The 21040-nt window shown below is 38.8% G+C and overlaps 2 protein-coding genes across 9 annotated transcripts in view; one reads left to right on the top strand and one right to left on the bottom strand.

Annotated features, from left to right (window-relative positions):
* mmp23ba (matrix metallopeptidase 23ba) overlaps positions 1-2350 on the top strand; it is a 42418-nt gene extending 40068 nt beyond the window's left edge. For both annotated transcript variants that reach the window (XM_077217688.1, XM_077217689.1), the window contains exon 8: positions 1124-2350. In XM_077217688.1, the coding sequence (XP_077073803.1) occupies positions 1124-1298 (175 nt within the window). In that variant the 3' untranslated portion in view covers positions 1299-2350. The remainder of the gene's footprint in view (positions 1-1123) is intronic.
* Positions 2351-4455: 2105 nt separating this feature from the next.
* Positions 4456-21040, bottom strand: part of cdk11b (cyclin dependent kinase 11B) — a 44189-nt gene continuing 27604 nt past the window's right edge. For all 7 annotated transcript variants that reach the window (XM_077217667.1, XM_077217669.1, XM_077217671.1 and 4 more), the window contains exons 11-19: positions 20254-20456; positions 18855-19067; positions 17779-17884; positions 13375-13496; positions 11777-11884; positions 10505-10621; positions 8634-8782; positions 6135-6321; positions 4456-4897 (exon numbers count right to left, since the gene is read on the bottom strand). In XM_077217667.1, coding sequence (XP_077073782.1) covers positions 4805-4897; positions 6135-6321; positions 8634-8782; positions 10505-10621; positions 11777-11884; positions 13375-13496; positions 17779-17884; positions 18855-19067; positions 20254-20456 — 1298 coding nt within the window. In that variant the 3' untranslated portion in view covers positions 4456-4804. The remainder of the gene's footprint in view (positions 4898-6134; positions 6322-8633; positions 8783-10504; positions 10622-11776; positions 11885-13374; positions 13497-17778; positions 17885-18854; positions 19068-20253; positions 20457-21040) is intronic.

The following is a 21040-nucleotide window of genomic DNA, read 5'->3' as shown; positions in this document are numbered from 1 at the left end:
AATTCAAGTCTCGCTGGCTCTACTAATGAGCTAATGAGTTAAATCAGGTATGTTTGATGAGGTCCACATCCAACATGTGCAATGGTGAGGCTCCCCAGGACAGGTTTGAGTAGCACTGTTCTACAACATTGAAGCAGAGGATTTCATTTTGTTTTTGTTTTTTAATATTTCTTCGTTATTTACGACTTTGCAGTGATATTCACCCCCTTTAAGTCAGTATTTGGAACTGTAGATGCAATTTTTAGCCTGGAGTCTGTGTAGACTTTCAAAGCTGTTTTTCCCGTTATTTTTCCAGCTTAGGCTCAAGTTGGTGTCATGGAGATCATGGGTTCTCAATTGGATTAAGATCTGGAACCGTATTGTAGGAACATCCTAGCTGAATCCTATTTTAAATTTATGTGTGCATGCACCTGTAGTGAATCTGGAGGAAATGTTTTGTGAAAAGCAGGGTAACTCTGGCCCTCTATAGGTCCATTGTCCAGTCCTGGACCAAACTCCTGAAGACCTTGATTAGCCTGTTCAGGTGTGTTTGTTGAAATGGATCTCCAGGGCTCAACTTGCCAATCCTTAGTTTACATATATCCCGTTATTAGTGAATGAGACCCATTATCTCAGTTTTCCCTCCTGGTCCTCAGGATCCACCGCTCTGCATATTTTATGCGTCTCCCGTATTTAACACACCTGATTCAGGTCATAAACTCATTAGAAAAGCGCTCCATGAAATGAACTGTCAGAAAAGACATCTCAGTCTTCTGCAGAGATATGCCACAACATGAAGTTGCCTCGACCATGTGGTGTGTGCGGTGTTTATCATCATACATAGTGTAGAGTTTCAAGGATGGTGTGTGCAACACCAGGGAATGAATAATCAAATGTAATGCGTTAATGCAATGCAAAATGACTTTGGTGATTACACCAAATGTTGTCATTTCATATCACAATAATCTTGTGTTTTGAAAGATTATGTGAAAGGGAACATGAAGGATTTTGGTCAATCCTCTAAATTTGCAGTTTGGATCCTGGATGTTTTTCAGCAAGAAAATGTGTTTGAATTTTTGAAGCATATTTAAGGTTTGTGTTTGTTACAAACGTCCTAACCTGAAGCATTCTCCCACACCGACAGCTGGTATAAAGACGGTGAGCTTCTGGAATTCTCTCATCCCGGATACATTTCCCTGAAAGATGACCACATCACAATCGTGGCGAACGCCATCAACGAGGGCACATACACCTGCGTTGTGAGAAAGAAGAACAAGGTGCTGACCACGTACTCTTGGAGGGTACGAGTGCGCTTCTGAGATACTCCTAAAGATTTAGTTCACTTCAGAAGTAAAAGTTCCTGATAATTTACTCTCCCCCACGTCATCCAAGATGTTCATGTCTTTCTTCCTTCAGTCGTAAAGAAATGAAGGTTTTTGAGGAAAAAACTCCAGGATTTTCTCCATATAGAGACTTCAATGAAGTCCAACGGGTCGAAGGTCCAAATGTGAGTTTCAGTGCAGCTTCAAAGTCTCGACACGATCCAGCCGAGGAATAAGAGTCTGGTCTAGACAAACCAGCGGATATTTTATAACAAAATAAACATTTATATACTTTATAAACACAAATGCTGGTCTTGCACTAGCTGTAATGCGACACACATTACGTGATCAGGTTAAAAGGTCAGAAATGTAGAGTAGAGCGAAAACCTGCATCTCATTTTCTCCTCCAACTTCAAAATCATCCGACATCGTTGTTTTACCTTTTATTTATTTGATTTTTTTTAGTAAAGGGCGTTTGACTTAGTCCTTGCACGTTCTGGGTCTGTTCTTACGCCTATGTCACGCTTGACCTTGCAGTGTGATTACGTAATGTGTCGCATCACAGCTAGTGCAAGACCAGCATTTGTGTTTATAAAGTATATAAATGTTTATTTTTGTTATAAAATGTCCGCTGGTTTGTCTAGATCAGACTCTTATTCCTCGGCTGGGATCGTGTCGAGACTTTGAAGCTGCACTGAAACTCACATTTGAATCCTGGAATGTTTTCCTCAAAAGCTTTAATTTCTTTTCCACTGAAGAAAGACAGACATGCACTTTTGGATGACGTGGGGAGAGTAAATTATCAGGAAATTTTAATTAATGTAAGACACAGATTATAGCCAGAACACAAGCTCAGATCAGCGTCCTCGAACCCTGATCCTGTTGTTTCTGACCAAGGATGAAAGTTCCTCACAGGACAGTGGAGCATCACTCACTCGGGCACATACTCATATCTGTTCATTCACATTGCTAAACGTTTTGATACCAGGGTTTTTACGTGTTGTAAATACATTTCTTATTTTGCCAAATAAAACAATTTATTCTATCAATTGGAAGCCTTTAATCGATCAGAATGTTTGAAGTTTTGTGTCCACACATCTGAGTGAGAATACTTCATTCTGACCTGCTTTAAAATTACATCAAATTCATTTTAAAAATGTATATGGAATGAAATATCGGTAGAGATCCAGACTTCTGGTTTCAACTCTGTTGTAATGCGAAGGGGACTCGGTCCGTTTCTGACTTTAACTCGCGTAAGATGCCATCCATCAGCATTAGAAGAGTTTATTAGGAATCTTGAAGACATGGCAGTGGTTTAAAGAGTGGAAAAGCTTGTGGAAACGAACGGTTGTGAGGGCAGACGGCTCACTCCTGAAATCCCCTTTTACAGCTGGAAACAAATGATTAGAAACCTTATATAATGAGGAGCAAGTGGGGATTTAACTCTAACTTGGAGATTTTCACATTATACTTTCATATTGTTCCAAACACATAAGACACTCTTTGCAGAAAACAAAAGGATTTGTGAAGAATATGCTGGCTGCTTTTCAGTATACTGAAGTTAAGGTTAAAAAAATTAAATAAAAAACAAACATACGTTTTTCAAACCCAAGCATAACATACACGTGCTATATTCAGATTTCTGAAGTCATATGCAAGCTTAAGACCAAAATATACATTATTCAATGAAAACATCTCTACTGTAGCTCTCAAATCAAATATTTGCAACGTTTTCTCAAGACATGCAAGAAGCAATGATGTCTGGTATTCACGCAGCACTTGTGATTTTCATATTCAGATTTACAGAGTTAGTGTTGGGGAAAGATTATTAATGAATAAAGGCCTGATCACACCAAGGATAACAACTGTAACGATAAAGACCTTCTACATGTAAAAGAAAAGAAGTCTACATCTATAACAAGGCTGGAGTGAACGCTAATATAGTTTTTGTTATAGATGTTATTGATGTGAACAGGCCCTTCTGTGGTGAAAATCCAGCTTTTAATGTTGTTTATATGTCTATGTGGTGTTTTTAATATGCTTTAACACAAATCATGTGTAAATTCATAAGTCGACAGCATTGCTGAGTATTTTCTCCTTAAAACTGCAGTGAACCAAAGACAGTCTCAAAAACTCGCTTTGAAATCGCTGGTGTTTCTGACGTCACAAACTACCTTGAAACCAATCAGATCAACGTGTGATCGTCAACCAGTGGATCTCTGAGTGAGTGAGTGAGTGAGTGGAGGCGGGGCTCATTTGCATATTCATAGAACCACAAATAATAAATGAGGCAAGGATGTTAGGGCGAGGACGAGTTAAATTCAAGATGTTTTAAGACATGAAGAAATTTCTTTTTCAAGGAAAAAAAAACACTTAAATATGTCATTTTGGTGATCAAAGATGAGTTTTAAGGGAGAACATTATTGACTACAGGGGGACTTTAATGTACTTAAAGACAGAGAAGCAGGGTGGAATGAAATAACTAGCAGTGGATTCTTACACTTTACTATGCTCACTATTTCATTGATAAAAGTCACAGGGAAGTTTCTGTGCTCCTGAATGTTTGTCTCTGTGTGTGTGAGAGACTCGGCCGTCATTAAAGCAAAACTGCACACACATACAGAGCACAGAAACACATCACAAAGCAGGACAGTGGGGAAAAAAAGAGTTGAATGCCGTGTCGAAGTACTAGCATGACAGCGATATCTGTGTGAGCGAGTGGAGGCGGGGCTCATTTGCATATTCATAGAACGACAAATACAAAATGAGGCAAGGGTGTCGAGTTACAATACAAGATATTTTAAGGTGTGAAGACATTTCTTCAAGGAAAAAACATGCAAATATGTGATTTTGGACAGTTTTAGGAATGGTTCACAGAAACACACCGCATAGAAGCAGGACAGTGGAACACAAAGTTGAATGCCGTGAGACGCTGAGGTTACGACTCGTCCGCCTAGTGTCCAACATGTCCTTTAACACTGGAAAGTGCAGAAAGGCATTCTGTGTGAGCGGATCCTCAGAAGAGTTTCTATAAACCGAACCTTAAACGGTTCCGTCAGGCGATTCACGTATAAAACCTTCCAGGGTTTCCAAGATGGGATCATTTTATGAATTTAGTTTTAACGATTGCTATTCAAAAAGACCATAGTACTAATGTTTTTCAAAACAGTTTTATTTAATATTCATATATCACTAAAATGAGTTTTTGATCCTACTCCTCAACTACTATTGCAGATGGAGAGAAAAATAAAAGAGGTCTGAAAACGCTCTGCTTGTTTTCAAGCTGGACAAAAAGAACCAAGACAAACCAGGATTATATTTCAGAGGAGCATGAGGAATTCAAAGCACTCGAGCTTCACGGAGGTCCTCGGCGCCTGCGAGAACCGCTTCCCCAGAGTCTGTGTGTGTGTGTGTGTGTGTGTCAGTGGAGCTCAGTGAACTGCTCTCAGAGTGAGTCTCAGCGTCAGCACAGACGCGTTCAGAGAAGCCCAGCGGCCTCGAGATCAGAACTTCAGGCTGAATCCTGGACCGGCTTTAGACGCGCCCTGGTTCGCACTGGTCAAGTGGAAACCAGTGTCTTTAAGATCATCATCACCCTGAGGAGCACAGCAGAACACAGGAGAATGAGTCACAACGACCAGCAACTACAGGAAGAAGACAACGACATCAAAAGACCGATTTACTAAAAGTATTATCTTGGTCAACAGAGACAAAAAAAAAATTCAAAACAGTTTTAAAGAGATAGTTCACCCAAAATATGAATTTTTGTCATTGAATATCCTGTTTAACTAAAGAACAAAAAACATCATTACAGCAGAAAAAACGTTTGTGAACAGATTCATGTTGACCTGAAGCTTTTACTTAAAGAGTTAGTTCACCAAAAATATGAAAATTGTGTCATTAATAACTCATGTTGTTCCAAACCCGTAAGACTTTCATTCATCTTCGAAACACAAATGAAGATATTTTAATGAAATCTGAGAGATTTCTGTCCCTCCATGGACAGCTACGCAGCTACCACTGACACTTCAACAAGTTTATAAAGAGATCGTAAAACTAATCCATATGAACTGAGCTGAAGAGACTCGATCGCTTTATGATGAACAGATTTAATTCAAGCTTTTACTGAAGGATGCTTGAGCTTCTGTTCACCACAACTGATGTGTGCATCGATCAATGTTCATATATGAATAAAAGCCTAAATTAAATCTGTTCATCATATAAAGCAATCTTTCGAAGGAAAAAACGTTTAAATATGTAATTTTGGTGATCAAAGATGAGTTTTAAAGGTGCACTGTGTAATATTTAGGAGGATCTGTTGACAGAAATGCAATATCATATACATAACTATGCTTTCAGTCGTGTAGGAAGATCTTACATAATGAAGCGTTGTGTGTTTATTAGCTGAGAATGAGGCGTTTCTGTCTACACACACCGCGGGTATCCTTACATACACGTTTCTACGGTGGCCCTGAGCGGACAAACGCGTTTCGTCACTATGTTGTTCTTAGTGTTTTATTTGCTGACTTTAGCAGCTTCATTTCACTGACACAATGATGAACAAGTAACAATAATATTCGCAATAACATCGTTTTACTGAATAATAAAGTAAACCTAATTTCTTAATTTATCTTTGTAAAGAAACATCATTGTTAAACTTGCGACTCTCTCGGGTCTCAGGCGACATCACTTCCTGTCGGCCACCGTAACTTCAGTTGAGTGTAATTCACAACCTCACCACTAGATCCTGTTAAAACTTACACACTGCACCTTTAAGGGATAAAATGATTGAGTGAAAGGGGACTTTGGGAAAGATGTTGAGTGGGTGTGTACCATCTGGCTGAACTGTCCTCCCTCGGGCGCGCGCGGGCTGGTTCCTCTCTTCACGCGCTGCTGCTCGCTCTTGGCCGGCCAGGTGGGGAACATGGAGGGTTCGATGGGCAGCGGCGTCTCACGCAGGTACTCGTGTTTGAGCGCCTCGTCAGCGCTGATCCGCTTCGCAGGGCAGTACGTCAGGAACCTGAGACAGGAGCAGACTGGTGAGAGACAGTCCTGTCCTGAACTGAAGCTGGACTGTGCTGTAAAAGGACTTGACTTGATGTGAACATCGCTTTAGGAACTGGAGACTAAAGCTTGAGGGTGAATCGACCCGTTTATTTCTACCTGGAATTCAACCATCCGTTAAGGTGCCGTTACACCGAACATCTTTAAGTCATTATGTACAGTCAACACTTTAGTTTTTAATGTAATATCCCAGTGTTTATTATAAATTATTTATCGGTGCACATCATTATTGTTTTAATAATCTTGAATCAGAATAATTTCCTCTTGCAGCATCTCTTCTCTGATGATGTGGGCGGGGCTATAAGCTGTCACTCACATGAGATCAGCCAATAGCAAACCACAACCATCCAATCATCCAATCAATTCCCCACGGACACAATCAAGCCCCGCCCACATTTGTTCTTGTTCCAGAAGTGTTTCTCTCGATTATACGGCACTAAAGACAGTCACAACTTCACTTTCATGTCAACTTTAAATGTTTTTACGCTTACATTAAATAAACTCGAAGAATGAGTGGCCACTGTCAACGGTCGTCTCTTGATCTTAATGGACACAAAGCAAGAGATAATATAGATAATAGACAATAGCTGCGTCCCAATTCAGAGACTACATCCTTCGAAGTCTGCGCAGGTCGTTGTGAAATGGGACGGTCATTAGATATTCCAGTAAATTGTAACCCAATACTATCATGGCGTAATCAGGCATTCTCAAAGCAGTCCGACAGAATAATCTGACAGAATGAGGCATGTATACGCCTGAACTTAAATGTCCTTCCTCGTTCTTCTCATGTGATTGTGGTATTTTCAGCCCGCCTGTGATGCGGCTTTCAGAGCCGCTGATCGAATCCCTCAAACTACGCAAACAAGAACCGTTGAGAGATTTGAACTGGAGAAATAAAGCCGAGACGCCTGAAAACATCTCGAGGCAGAGCTCAGATTGATGCTGTTTATTTCCAGATGAACTAATGTTCAACAGGCTCAATGTAAACATCCACAACAAAACAAATGAAGTTTAACGCGTGATATTTCATTGATGTTATCTGGTGCCTAACCCTCATTAAAGAGAGGGACCTGACAACATCTACAAACACATTCAACGAGGTTTATAAGGCATTACTGTCTGAGGCTTTAGTTTGAGTGCTCTATAATGTGAAGCAGCTGTTTCTGCACTCCAGCAAAACAACAGCAACAGTTTCTCCGGCTCAATAACAAGACTTTCAGGACATCTGAACCGGTGTTGCACTTCAACCTGTTATATTCATCGATCTTGTATTTCCTATGATGTATTCTACACTGCGGTCACAACAGTCCGCTGACTCCTCACTAATATAATCACGGGGATGTACTGATAATAACAAATCAGTAAGTGTTTGTATCATATGATATTGTTTTGCAGCAAAAGTACGTTACATTACAGCAGTCTGATAAAGTTTCCTTTACATTTAATGTAGAAAATTAATATTTCAATCCCACTTTATATTAAGTGTCTTTAACTACTATGTACTAGCATTTAAATCAATCAGTAACACTTTACAATAAGGTTTCAATTGGTAACAACAATGAACAATAATTCTACAGTAAATGTTTACTTCTATATGTACTAATACATTTAAAATCACAAGTTATGTTAACACTAGAACTAACATAAACAATCAACAACTGTATTTTTCATGAACTGACTCCGTTAGATATGTTAACTAACATCCAGGCAGAGGATTTGCAGATTTCATTTGTCAATATGCTGAATTTAGGGGTAAAATCATACCCTATATATTGTTATATATTCTATTGACAACTCATCAATTAAATATTTACCATCATATAATCTGCATAATTGGCTGACAAAAAACTACACAAGTTTAAAGGCTGAATGATATGACGATATAACATTGATATAAGTGATCACCCAAATTTAGACCTATATTGTATTTATATAAAGTGTTCACAGGCAAATTTGCTTCATGCATTTCCCCGGTGTTGAAATCCGGCTCATATAAATGTGAGTGAACAATTCCTGCTGCATGTCAATATCCACGGATCACTGGATCTTCGGTAAGTTGTAAGGAACACTATATCGAGCCCAAGCTTTAGTTTAAACTGATAATCGTTTGTTTTACTGGCGTTTTCGCAGTTTCCTCTATTAAATCCAGTCACTCAGAAGCTCTTCTGCCAGTGACGTCACAGCATTCCCTCTATATAAAGTGTGAGCAGTAATTCTAGTAAATATAAATGCATAAACACATGCTATTGTCCTCCTGTAAACTCTCACTTGTTCATGAGGTCGAAGCCCTGGTCGGACAGCAGCGCACCGAAGCGCTTGCGCAGGTTGTTGTAGGGATACTCTGTGAAAGTCATCTTCTTCACCGCTGGAAGCTCACTGTATCCCGGCCAGATCTTCTCACTGGGGGAGCCCAGGTCCTGCACACACACACACACACACACACACACACACACACACACACACCATCAACTCCAGGTCTACAGCCGTGCTAACTGTGACGAGGAACTTTCAACGTTCACAGTCTCACTTTCACAGATTCACTTCCTTTCTGCTGTGTAACTGCACATCATTTACATGCACAAACAACTACATTTCAGACAAAAAAACAAAAAAAAGAAGCATAATAGAGCCCTATATAAAAAAAAGCTCCTGTGACGTGCTTACACTGAAAGAAGAGGACATCTATGGTTGTGAGTAGGCAACATCCCAGTATTGGCACTTATAATCCCTTCAAAAAACTTTAAAATGTATTAGAGAGACCGGTTAAACGCAGATCGTGAGCTAATGAAGACGGAGAATGTTCCCTGCGCTTTCAAAATAAAAGTCCAGCTTCCAACACATTAAACAAGCAGAAAAACTTTGGACATATGCTTATAATAAAAAAAGCCAAATATCAGCCTTGATATTATATATAATATATAAAAAATCCATATAATGGCCTTGGCGATATAACGGTCAATACCAGTGTCTTCATTGACATTCGCAGGCATTATCCAGCTAAACTCATTACTGCAACTCTACATACTTCACTCTCGGGATCAAGCATTCAAAAACTGACATTTTATTCTTGCCAAAAATATTGCACCGTCTGGACATCCGTTCAAATCCCATTTTGGGCTGCATTAATCCTAATCCGGGATACTGTACACAACAGACAGGATTTACTCAGGGATTCAGCAGTTTTGTGTTTGCAGATACAGTGACACATTTCTGTTCCAAAAACTAAAAAGATTAAATTATGATTAGGGATGCACCGATATGAAAATTTTGGCTCATACCGATAATTATTTATATTTGAAAGCCGATAATCGATGTATTGGCCGATAAATCTGAATCCAAATTTTTGTATAATTTAAGATCCTGATTACAAAATCAAAAGTCTCACCAGTAAAAGCCACGTCTCAAACACACAATTATTATGATTTGATGACAGACTTAGGCTGCAAATGTTGCACTGAACTGTATTTTCCTGTTTAGAAGTGATTCCTATCATATTTCAAGCAATTCAAAACCATCATGATGAACAGTGCACATCTGAAGGAAACAATACATTATTTATCGGCTTTAATATATCGGACAAATTTTCTTATCAGGCCGATAACAATAACTTTAAAAATTAGCTTATATCAGCCGATACCGATATGGTGACCGATATATCGTGCATCCCTAATTATGATGTAAAAATAAGTGCTTATTTATCAAGATTAATCTGTATATATCTGCATTATTGCGGCCACCAAGCGCTTTTAATATAAAGCCATCAGCAACTGGTGTTTGTTTGCAAACAAGTATTCCTGATACAGAGTACTCTCCTGGTCCCTGCTAACAAACAATGCAAAAAAATAAAATAAATATCATGCACATGATTATCAGCAACATTATACAGTATATAGTTTGAATGTCCTCAGCAACTGCAGATCAACAACATTTTTTATTGTTGTTGCAATATGTCTATTTATGTACCGAATTCAGTGTGGTGTGTGCTTGTTATGCGTGTTGAATATTACTCCCGGCAAAACTTCCTCTATCGAGGACAATAAAGAATGAATATGAATATCAAAACTGATGAATATTGTAATAGTCTTAGCAAAAATCCCTGGTTTAATTACCTGAAGACATTCAGGATGTGTGAAGCATACCTTGAAAATTTTGTTAATTTGATCAATCTCGGATTTGCCAGGGAATAAAGGCTTCTGTGTGAGCAGTTCCCCGAATATACAGCCCACCGACCACATGTCCACGGCCGTGGAGTATTCCTGTCCGGAGCAAACACAGAGGGTTACACGACAGCCCGAGAGAGCGAGAGCACATACACACTCTACAAGAGGTTGATGAAGAAGAGACCAAGTTCAGATGAATGATATTGCAATTGATATTTTCGATTTTTCTTTTAAATCCAAACCATTCCAGCACAATAACAATAATGCTGAGCAACGATTAATGCATCCAAAATAAAAGTTTGAGTTTGCATAATATATGTGTACATATAAATACACACACACATGCATGTATATAATTGAGATTTTTTTTTGATTTATATATAATATAAATCATACATAAATATATATGCAAATATTTCTGAAATATATACAAGCATGCGTGTGTATTTATATATACAAAATAATTATACACAGTACACACACATATTTTGCAAACACAGACTTTTATTTTGGATGCATTAATCCTTGCACAGCCCTGAAAAAACAATACATTTGACGTATATTCACATGTATAAAATATAAGTCAACAGCATGGGACGTCTTATTTACTTCTGATTACAAAATATATACTATATAGCAAATCTGATTGTTTATATCTTTTCAAAATGCAAACTGTACAAGGCATGAAAATATTAGGATATTATTAACATCATGATTTTATGTAAAGCTGTCAAAACAATGTGTATTGTATACAAATAATTTGACTGGATTTGCTTTGAGGATTTGTCTTCAGGATTATGGGTAGTGGAGTATTTAAAGGCGTTATATGTAACAGTTTCATGTATTAATCACTTTTTTATTGTCAATATGTGAACAGCTTATGTCAAAACTTTAGTTTATCTATAAGAGGCTGTAGACTGATGTTTACGTGACGGACTGTGGCGTTTTAGTCGGGGAAATTAAAAGGATGTGGGGTTACGTGCGCTCGTGACAGGTGCCGCTAATAACAAGGCTTTCCAGATTCTACATAAAGACAATATTTAAACTTTATTTCTGTATCTTCTACAGGAGCATAAGTCATCACTTCACATAAAAGCTCATGACAGGTCGGCCTTAAAGGCTTATTTATATTTGTTTACTGAGTAAAATATGGTTGGATCCCAATTCTTGCTCTCTGTACACATTAAATTGTGTTTAGTGATTATTTTTGGGGCGTGTCCTGCAGGTGTGAGTGTGATGTCATCGACTGACCTTTGCCCCCAGCAGCAGGTCAGGTGACCTGTACCACAGCGTGACCACCACAGGTGTGTAGGGCTTGAGCGGAGAGCCGTACTCTCGTGCCAAACCAAAGTCTCCAATCTACAAAACACATTCATCTTAGATAATATTCGAAATAACACATTCATATTAACAGCTTTAAAGGGATAGTTCACCCGAAATTATATTTTTATATGTTTATATATATGCAAACAAGTGCTGATGTGTAACAAGCAGGGCTGGGCACTGACACAAATTTCACGATTCAATGACAATTCACAAGCTTGTGATTCGATTAAATGCCAATCTTGATTCGATACAGATTCATCTGGACACACACTGCCATGCAAAAGTTTGGGATCAGTGCTTTTTTTAGGTTTTTAAAATAAGTCTCTTCTGCTCATCAAGGCTGCATTTATTTGAGTAGAAATACAAAAAAAAAACAGCAATATTGTTAAATATTATTGCAATGTAAACACGTTTTCTATGTGAATATATAGTAAAGTGTAATTTATTCCTGTGAATTTTCAGCATCATTACTACAGTCTTCAGTGTCACATGATCCTTCAGAAATCACTATAATATGATGAAACATTCAGTATTATTATCAATGTTGAAAAGAGTTTTCAAAAACATTTTTTTCAGGATTCTGTGATGAATAGAAAGTAAAAAAAAAAAACAGTATTTATCTGAAATATAACCTTTTGTAACATTATAAATGTCTTTACTATCACTTGATGAATAAAAGTATTGATTTTGTTTATTTCCCCCCCGCCAGAAACAAAACTTACTGACCGCAAACTTTTGAACGGTAGTGTTTAATGTGGCAAAAGCTTTCTATTACAGATAAATGCTGTTCTTTTAAAATTTCTATTCCTCAAAGAATCCTGAAACTAAATGTAAATAACTGTTTTCAACACTGATAATAATCATAAATGTTTCTTGAGCATCAAATCATCATATTATAGTGATTTCTGAAGGATCATGTGACACTGAAGACTGGAGTAATGATGCTGAAAATTCAGCTTTGATCACAGGAATAAATTACACTTTACTATATATTCACATAGAAAACAGCTGATTTACATTAGAATAATATTTCACAGTATTACTTTTTTGTATTTTTAATTGAATAAATGCAGCTTTGGTGAGCAGGAGAGACTTCTTTAAAAACATTAATAATCTTACACATCCAACACTTTTGAACGGTTCAACAGCGATCTGTGTGTCAGCACACATTCAACACACACAAACACAGATTTTGTTTCATATCAGAAGTATCAAAGGTTATTATGAATATTGGATGGCTGGAGCTACAAATAGTGTTTAGTGAAGTTTAGTTCTCGCATCAACTGAAACAACACTGACTAAAACATCCAACTCGGGATTTAAGAATCAATATCGGTTGATTCAATAAAATATCAAAAATCAATATTTGTAGCCCAGCCCTGGTAACGGATGAATCCAGCTGATAGAGAAAGGTTTGATTGGCTATGAGTGTATCTTATTAGGAAAAAGCATTATTTCTTATAGGAAAATATCTTTAATCTGAATAAAACAATGAATATCAATGTCCCTGTGAGAGCGGTGACCTTGAGGATGCCCTTGTGGCTGAGCAGCAGGTTGGAGGTCTTCAGGTCCCGGTGCAGGATCCAGTTATCATGCAGATGCCGCACGCCCCTCAACAGCTGGATCATCAGCGTCTTGACCTCGCCTGGGCGGCACACAAACAGCACACGTCAGCATCATCATCGCGTCTGCAGCGCGGGCACAATCATCAGGCACTCATCGGCTCATCTTACTTTTCCAGGCAGGAAATATATATATATGTGACCCTGGACCACAAAACCAGTCACATGGGTAATTTTTTTGAAATTGAGACGTATACTTCACATGAAAGCTGAATAAATAAGCTTTCCGTTGATGTATGGTTTGTTAGGATATGATCATATTTGTCCGAGATACAACTATTTGAAGATCTGGAATATGAGGGTGCAAAGAAATCGCAACATTGAGAAAATCGCCTTTAAAGATTCACTCACAAAAATGTTTTATATATTTACAGTAGGAAATTTATAGAATATCTTCATGGAACATGATCTTTACTTAATATCCTAATGATTTTTGGCATAAGAGGAAATAAATCGACAATTTTGACCCGTACAATGTACTGTTGGCCACTGCCACAGATTTACCCGTGCGACTCGCGACTGGCTTCGTGATCCAGGGTCACATTATTATTATTGTTATTTTATAGACGGACAGATTGAGAGACTCCTGAAGGACCAGCACCAGATCCTCTTGTGCCACTGTTTGAAGGATTCATCTTCCAGAAAGTTTCGGGAGTTTATTATTAGTCCATCTCTGCAAAACTCCTAAATCTTCCCAGGAGGATCTGGTGCTGGTCCTTCAGGAGCCTCTCGATCTTCATGTGTGTTTCTGCACTTCAGCTTGTGCCTGTTGTTTAGAGAGGGTCATTTAAGGATTCTTTATCTAATGGACTTCATGAAAAACCTGGAAAGCACTGTTAATTTCTTTTATATGTTTGTTCTGTTGTATTTATTTGTGCTGTTGCTTATAATTTGATTATTGGTTCCCATTTTATCACTCACTGTTTAAGTTAGTTAATCTAGTAGCTTTTGGTTTCATAACCTTATTTATTATGGTTACATGTATCACAAATAACGAGAACAATACTAGGCTTATTTTATAGGCCAATTTTCTTTTCTTTTACTTTATTAATGTTTTGTTGTGGGGCCAGTAAAAATTTGGCAAGGCAAGTAAAAATGTTAACCACTGGTCCGGTCAATTTTCTAATTTTTTATTAGAAAAAATACTTAACGTTGAGTCCTGATAATTTTATTTATTTACTAAATACTATCATTTTTAGTACTTAAAGAAAGCTAATTTTTTGAGATTTGTTCAGATTTTTGGCTTTCATTTTCTTGCAATTTTAGAGTACAAAACGATTTGAAAATATATATTTTATATAAAATATGAATAATTTAATTTTTTTACAATGAACATTTTCATAAACTCAAACTTCTATAACTTTTTTTCAGTTGAACTTTCTTAATTTATTTTACTTCTACAAAAATCTGCCAAATGTCTTCTTTAAAACGAGCATCTATATTCCAAAGCATTCTTGAATTACAACCATTTAAGTTCGAAATGTGCATGTTCATGTCTACTCAGCAAAAAAAAAAGGGGTTACGATCTTTTTTATTTATTTATTTTATTACTATCATTTTTAGGCCATTTTACCCAAGCTAAGTGTCTGAGATCCTGATATCCTGCACTTCTGGAGACTCCGGGTAGTTCCAGCTCTGGGAAACGCTGGCGCTGGACACTAAAGGCTTCCTGATGGTTTACACTTAATTCTTAAAGGTCCCATATGGTCAAAACTGAAAAGTCTTCATGATAACAGAGGTGTAGGGCCGCTGAAACTACCATATAAGTTTCAAAACAGTCGATCCACAGACACATGCACACAGCCTGGATAAAGTAGCGTTGCCTTTTCACGGGCCGTTGTGACTACCGTATAAATGTGATGTCAGAACTACTCAGTCCCCGTCTCCACCAAAGGTGGGTCACTCATAAAACAACAGGCCAATCAGAAGAGAGGCTCATGAATATTAAGTAGACAGGCCAGAATCGAGCTCCTGAGAGAGCAGCTGTAAACATATATTAAGATGGTTTCTTAAACGCATCAAAACCTAAAATAAAACTTCAGAAAGTTGTACAATATGGCACCTTTAATTCTTTTGCAGTTAACGTGTGTTTTCTTCTCCACCTGTTCTTGTCTGACCCTGCTGACCCGATGATCGATCCTTCTCATGAGCGATTAATACTATTTGACTTTTCAGTCTGAGTTTAATCTCTTTTTTGGCTTATTTTAACTGTAAAAGAAAACGTGCCTTATAATTATGCACACCTGAATATAAAGGCATTTTTCATTTCCTGCCTTTATGAACAATTATACGGATGTACTGATGTTGATGAATTTATCCTATCTTTTAATGGTCAATGCTTATCGATTCTGGATAAAGTAGCACCAGTTAAATTGAGCGGTGTCTCCCACAATAAAACCTGTCCATGGATTGATGAAGCTATCTTAAATTTTAGGAGAAATTGTAGAAAAGTGGAGCGTCTTTGGAAATCTTCTAAACTCGAGGTTCACAGGCTCCATCTTAAAGATCTAATGGTCACCTTGAATGAGATGTTGAAAAAGGCGAGAATGTGCTATTTTTCTCAACTTATTTCTTCGAATAAGCACAATCCCAAAATCTTATTCGACACCATTGATTTGTATTTGTACAAGTTTTTGACTATATTGGCCCCTGTATTGTTGAGATGCTTAACTCCTCACTCTTAAATGGGGTTGTTCCTGCTTTTTTTAAACATGCCGTTGTTAAGCCTATACTTAAAAAAACTAATCTGGATCCGCTACAACCGAAAAACTATAGACCAATTTCGAAGCTTCCTTTCATGTCAAAAATTCTAGAAAAAGTTGTAGCTGAAAAACTCACCCTTTTCCTAGAGAATCGTGAGTTATTTGACAAATTCCAGTCTGGTTTTCGCAAAAAAACATTCCACAGAAACAGCGTTACTTAAAGTCTCAAGTGATATTATGATGTCAGCTGACTCTAAAAAATACACAGTGTTGGTCCTATTGGACCTCTCATCAGCTTTTGACACAATTGATCATAATATTATGATAAATAGACTTCGTGATCTGGTTGGCATGTCGGGATCAGTCTTAAAATGGTTTTCATCCTACCTGTCTGGTAGAAGCTTTAGTGTTAATATGAATCAGACTATGTCTGAAACTGCAGAGTTGTCGTCCTCTCGGAAAGGTTATTATTCAGTTTAGCGACATATCTTACCACCTGTATGCGGATGATATCCAACTGTATTGCTCCTTTAAGGAAACTGAGTTGTTTAAATTGTCCTCTTTAATTAACTGTCTTACTAGCATTAAAAAGTGGTTATGTGAGAACTTTTTGCTTCTCAAATCTGACAAAACAGAAACACTAATCATCGCCCCTGAAAGTAAAATCCCTAAGATAATACAATATATTGGTGACTTAGGCTCGTCTGTCCAACCGAGCCTCAGGAGCTTAGGTGTTGTCTTTGAGTCAGCTATGTCCTTGGAGCTTCATTCGAAACAATTAGTTAGAAACTGCTTTTTTCAACTGAGGAACATTTCAAAATTAAGATCATTTGTGACTAAAGGTGAATTAGAGATGATTATTCATGCGTTCATCTCCTCCCGTTTAGACTATTGTAACAGTCTTTTTACGTGTTTGAGTAAGAAGGAGCTTTTTCGTCTCCAGGTTGTTCAGAACTCTGCTGCAAGGCTTTTAACCCGCGTTAAGAAAAGAGAACACATCACACCTGTTTTAGCATCTCTTCACTGGTTACCAATCCAGTATAGAATTCATTTTAAAATTCTGGTTCTTACTTTTAGAGCCTTGCATGGCCAAGTCCCTACCTACATCACTGACCTGATACAGCTGCACTCTCCTACCCGGAGCCTCAGGTCTTTAGATCAGATGTTATTAGTTGTTCCCCTTACTCATTTTAAAACTAGAGGGGACCAGTCATTCCAGGCAGTCGCTCCCAGGCTGTGGAATGCTTTGCCTCTTGTTTTACGTTGTGCCATTTCAGTTGATTCTTTAAAAAATTTCTTTTATTTTGGGGAATGTATTTAAATTGTTCTTGTATTACATCTTACTGTGAAGCACTTTGTGGTGTCTATCTGTGAAAAGTGCTATATAAATAAATTTTACTTTTACTTAGTTATATATCACTTATATATATATATATATATATATGATTAAATACAAAATTAGTGGTAGTTGTTAATATTAATGTGGTTTGGAATTGGACAAAAGTGCCTGGGAAAATTTTTTATCAGAAAATCAATTTGCCTAATACTTCTGCACGCACTGTATGACATCATGAGTCCCTGAGGTTAAGGTCATAGGTCATACCAGGCAGAAAGGGCTGTTTCATGGTCTCCATCAGACTCTTCAGGTCATGCTCAACATAATTCATCACAATGTAGATCTTATCCATATTACTGCCCACGACGATCTCCTGCGAGAGAAGCACACCAGTCACACGGAGCGCTCAGACACAACCACCACTCACAACACAGTTTATTAATGTTATTATAATCAAATCCATTAAATAGCTGTTCAGAATATTTAGGAGACACAAGGTCTGAGTTAAGGATTTATCTTATATGGACTGACAGTGAGAAATACATTTGTTAGATATATAATTGTTGTAACATTTAATAATCTTTGTCAATGTTAGTTAATAAGTGAATAGTGGCTTCTCATAGCAACAATATCATATTTCACATGAGGCAGTCTTGATATACATACACACACACACACATATATATATATATATGTGTGTGTGTGTGTGTGTTTAAATATATCCTCTATTCTCACTAGAGGGTTTGTTTAATGAGGTTTAAATATGTAAAGGTATATTCAAGTGTAAATATGAAAGGCACATTGTTTGAACAATCATTTCATTTTCTTTATTCTCTCGGTTATAACCCTATGTCATAAAAGAACAAAAGAGAACAAAATTGAGAAAGAAATCGGATGTTTGTCGGTTTATTCGGTCTTAAAGTGACAGTAGACTAATATTCCTGCTGTTGTCTGTGACAATAATGTTAATAAAACAATAAAATACAGCTTTAACAAAGATGGAACTATATTTAATTTCTGCAGTGAATAAAATTTAGGCTTAATTATTAATTTCTGTACCTGAATACTACTGTTAGACTTTTGTTATTTAGTATTAATATCTGCTTGAGTATTTGTTCTTATTTTATTACTGACTTGTTTTTAATAATGTTGGAACTTTATCAGTTAGGCTAGTAGTTTTTGATGTGGTATCGAAGAACTTCAAGTGAACTTTTAAGTAATAAATGCAAAGCAAAGTTACAAAAGTTTGTGATCCACCACTATTGAAAATTAATAAACATTAAAAAAAGAAAAAATGAGTGAAAAGCGCGTGTGTGTGTGTGTGTGTGTGTGTGTGGTCTGACCCTGACGGTGACGATGTTGGGGTGCTGGGCCTTCAGGATGGTGTTGATCTCTCGCAGAGAGGTGATGGGAAAGCCCTCCTTCTCCTTCTCCATCTTCAGCCGCTTCAGGGCCACGATCTCATCCGTCTTCTTGTCTTTCGCCCGATACACAACTCCATACGTGCCTTCCTCGATGCGGTTCAGGCACTGGAACTCCTCCACGCTCCGACAGCCCTGAGCACAGACCGCAGAGAGAGAGAGTGTGTGTGTGTTTGTGTGTGAGAGAGTGAGTGTGAGAGTGTGTGTGTGTGTGTGTACCTGTAAAGCGGGCAGGTGTGTGTGTGTGTGTGTGTATACCTGTAAAGCGGGCAGGTGTGTGTATGTGTACCTGTAAAGCGGGCAGGTGTGTGTGTGTGTGTACCTGTAAAGCGGGCAGGTGTGTGTGTGTGTACCTGTAAAGCGGGCAGGTGTGTGTGTGTGTGTGTGTATACCTGTAAAGCGGGCAGGTGTGTGTGTGTGTACCTGTAAAGCGGGCAGGTGTGTGTGTGTGTACCTGTAAAGCGGGCAGGTGTGTGTATGTGTACCTGTAAAGCGGGCAGGTGTGTGTGTGTGTGTGTGTGTGTGTACCTGTAAAGCGGGCAGGTGTGTGTGTGTGTGTGTGTATACCTGTAAAGCGGGCAGGTGTGTGTATGTGTACCTGTAAAGCGGGCAGGTGTGTGTGTGTGTACCTGTAAAGCGGGCAGGTGTGTGTGTGTGTACCTGTAAAGCGGGCAGGTGTGTGTGTGTGTGTGTGTGTGTATACCTGTAAAGCGGGCAGGTGTGTGTGTGTGTACCTGTAAAGCGGGCAGGTGTGTGTGTGTGTACCTGTAAAGCGGGCAGGTGTGTGTGTGTACCTGTAAAGCGGGCAGGTGTGTGTATGTGTGTGTGTGTACCTGTAAAGCGAGCAGGTGTGTGTACCTGTAAAGCGGGCATGTGTGTGTGTGTGTGTGTGTGTACCTGTAAAGCAGGCATGTGTGGTTGTGTGTGTGTGTATACCTGTAAAGCGGGCAGGTGTGTGTGTGTGTGTGTGTGTGCACCTGTAAAGCGGGCATGTGTGTGTGTGTGTGCACCTGTAAAGCGGGCATGTGTGTGTGTGTACCTGTAAAGCGGGCATGTGTGGTTGTGTGTGTGTGTACCTGTAAAGCGGGCATGTGTGTGTGTGTGTGTGCACCTGTAAAGCGGGCAGGTGTGTGTGTGTACCTGTAAAGCGGGCAGGTGTGTGTGTGTGTGTGTGTGCACCTGTAAAGCGGGCATGTGTGTGTGTGTGTGTGTACCTGTAAAGCGGGCATGTGTGGTTGTGTGTGTGTGTATACCTGTAAAGCGGGCAGGTGTGTGTGTGTACCTGTAAAGCGGGCAGGTGTGTGTGTGTGTGTGTGTGTACCTGTAAAGCGGGCAGGTATTTGGGCAGCTGCTTCTTCAGCTCCACCGGAGAGATGGGAGGAGACTCGGGGATGTAGTTCTCCTCAGGAGTGGCGGAGTGAGACGGAGACTGAGGCGTGACGTCCAGCGGCTCCTCCTCCTCTTCCTCGGCCTCGTCTTCTTCAGCGCTCACCTCAGAGTCGTGATCGAACCGAGACTCTGGAACTGGCACAACACACTCACATTCACACCAATGAACTCAAGACTTGAGGAAAGATCATGACCTTACATGTTAAAGGTGCAGTGTGTAAGTTAACAGCATCTAGTGGTGAGGTTGTGTATTGCACTCAACAGAAGTTATGGTGGCCGACAGGAAGTGATGTCGTCGTCTGAGGCGGCAGAGGGTCGCCAGTTAAACAATGAGGTTTCTTTATAAAGATAAATGAAGAAATTATGTTTACCTAATTATTCAGTAAAACAATGTTATTGTGCTTTTCTTCTCTTGCTCTCAACGAAGGCGGTCGCATTTTCTCTCCCTCCCCTGCTTTGCTCCTCTCGTCACGTCTAGTCCACTGTCTTGTACTTGAGAGACTCTCTCAGCACTGCTCTCCAAACTAATAAATTATGGATTTGATCAACTGGTCTCTCAACCAAACTGACACCATCTTCTGGACGAGAAGCTTGGGTTCGGGGGAACCTGCCTGCCCTGCCGGGACGTTCGCAGCTGGCTACACGATGGACGCGTGGGAGAGGTGGCGGGTCGTGTGTCTGGCGGCTCTTTCCGTGGAGGACGTTGAAGATATCTACCT

This window comes from Siphateles boraxobius, unplaced genomic scaffold (genome assembly GCF_051911475.1).
Source record: "Siphateles boraxobius isolate OS27281-9 unplaced genomic scaffold, OSU_SipBor_1 75, whole genome shotgun sequence".
Taxonomy (NCBI): Eukaryota; Metazoa; Chordata; class Actinopteri; order Cypriniformes; family Leuciscidae; genus Siphateles; species Siphateles boraxobius.
The sequence above is the reverse complement of the archived record's forward strand: the minus strand, read 5'-3'. Positions and strand labels throughout refer to the sequence as shown.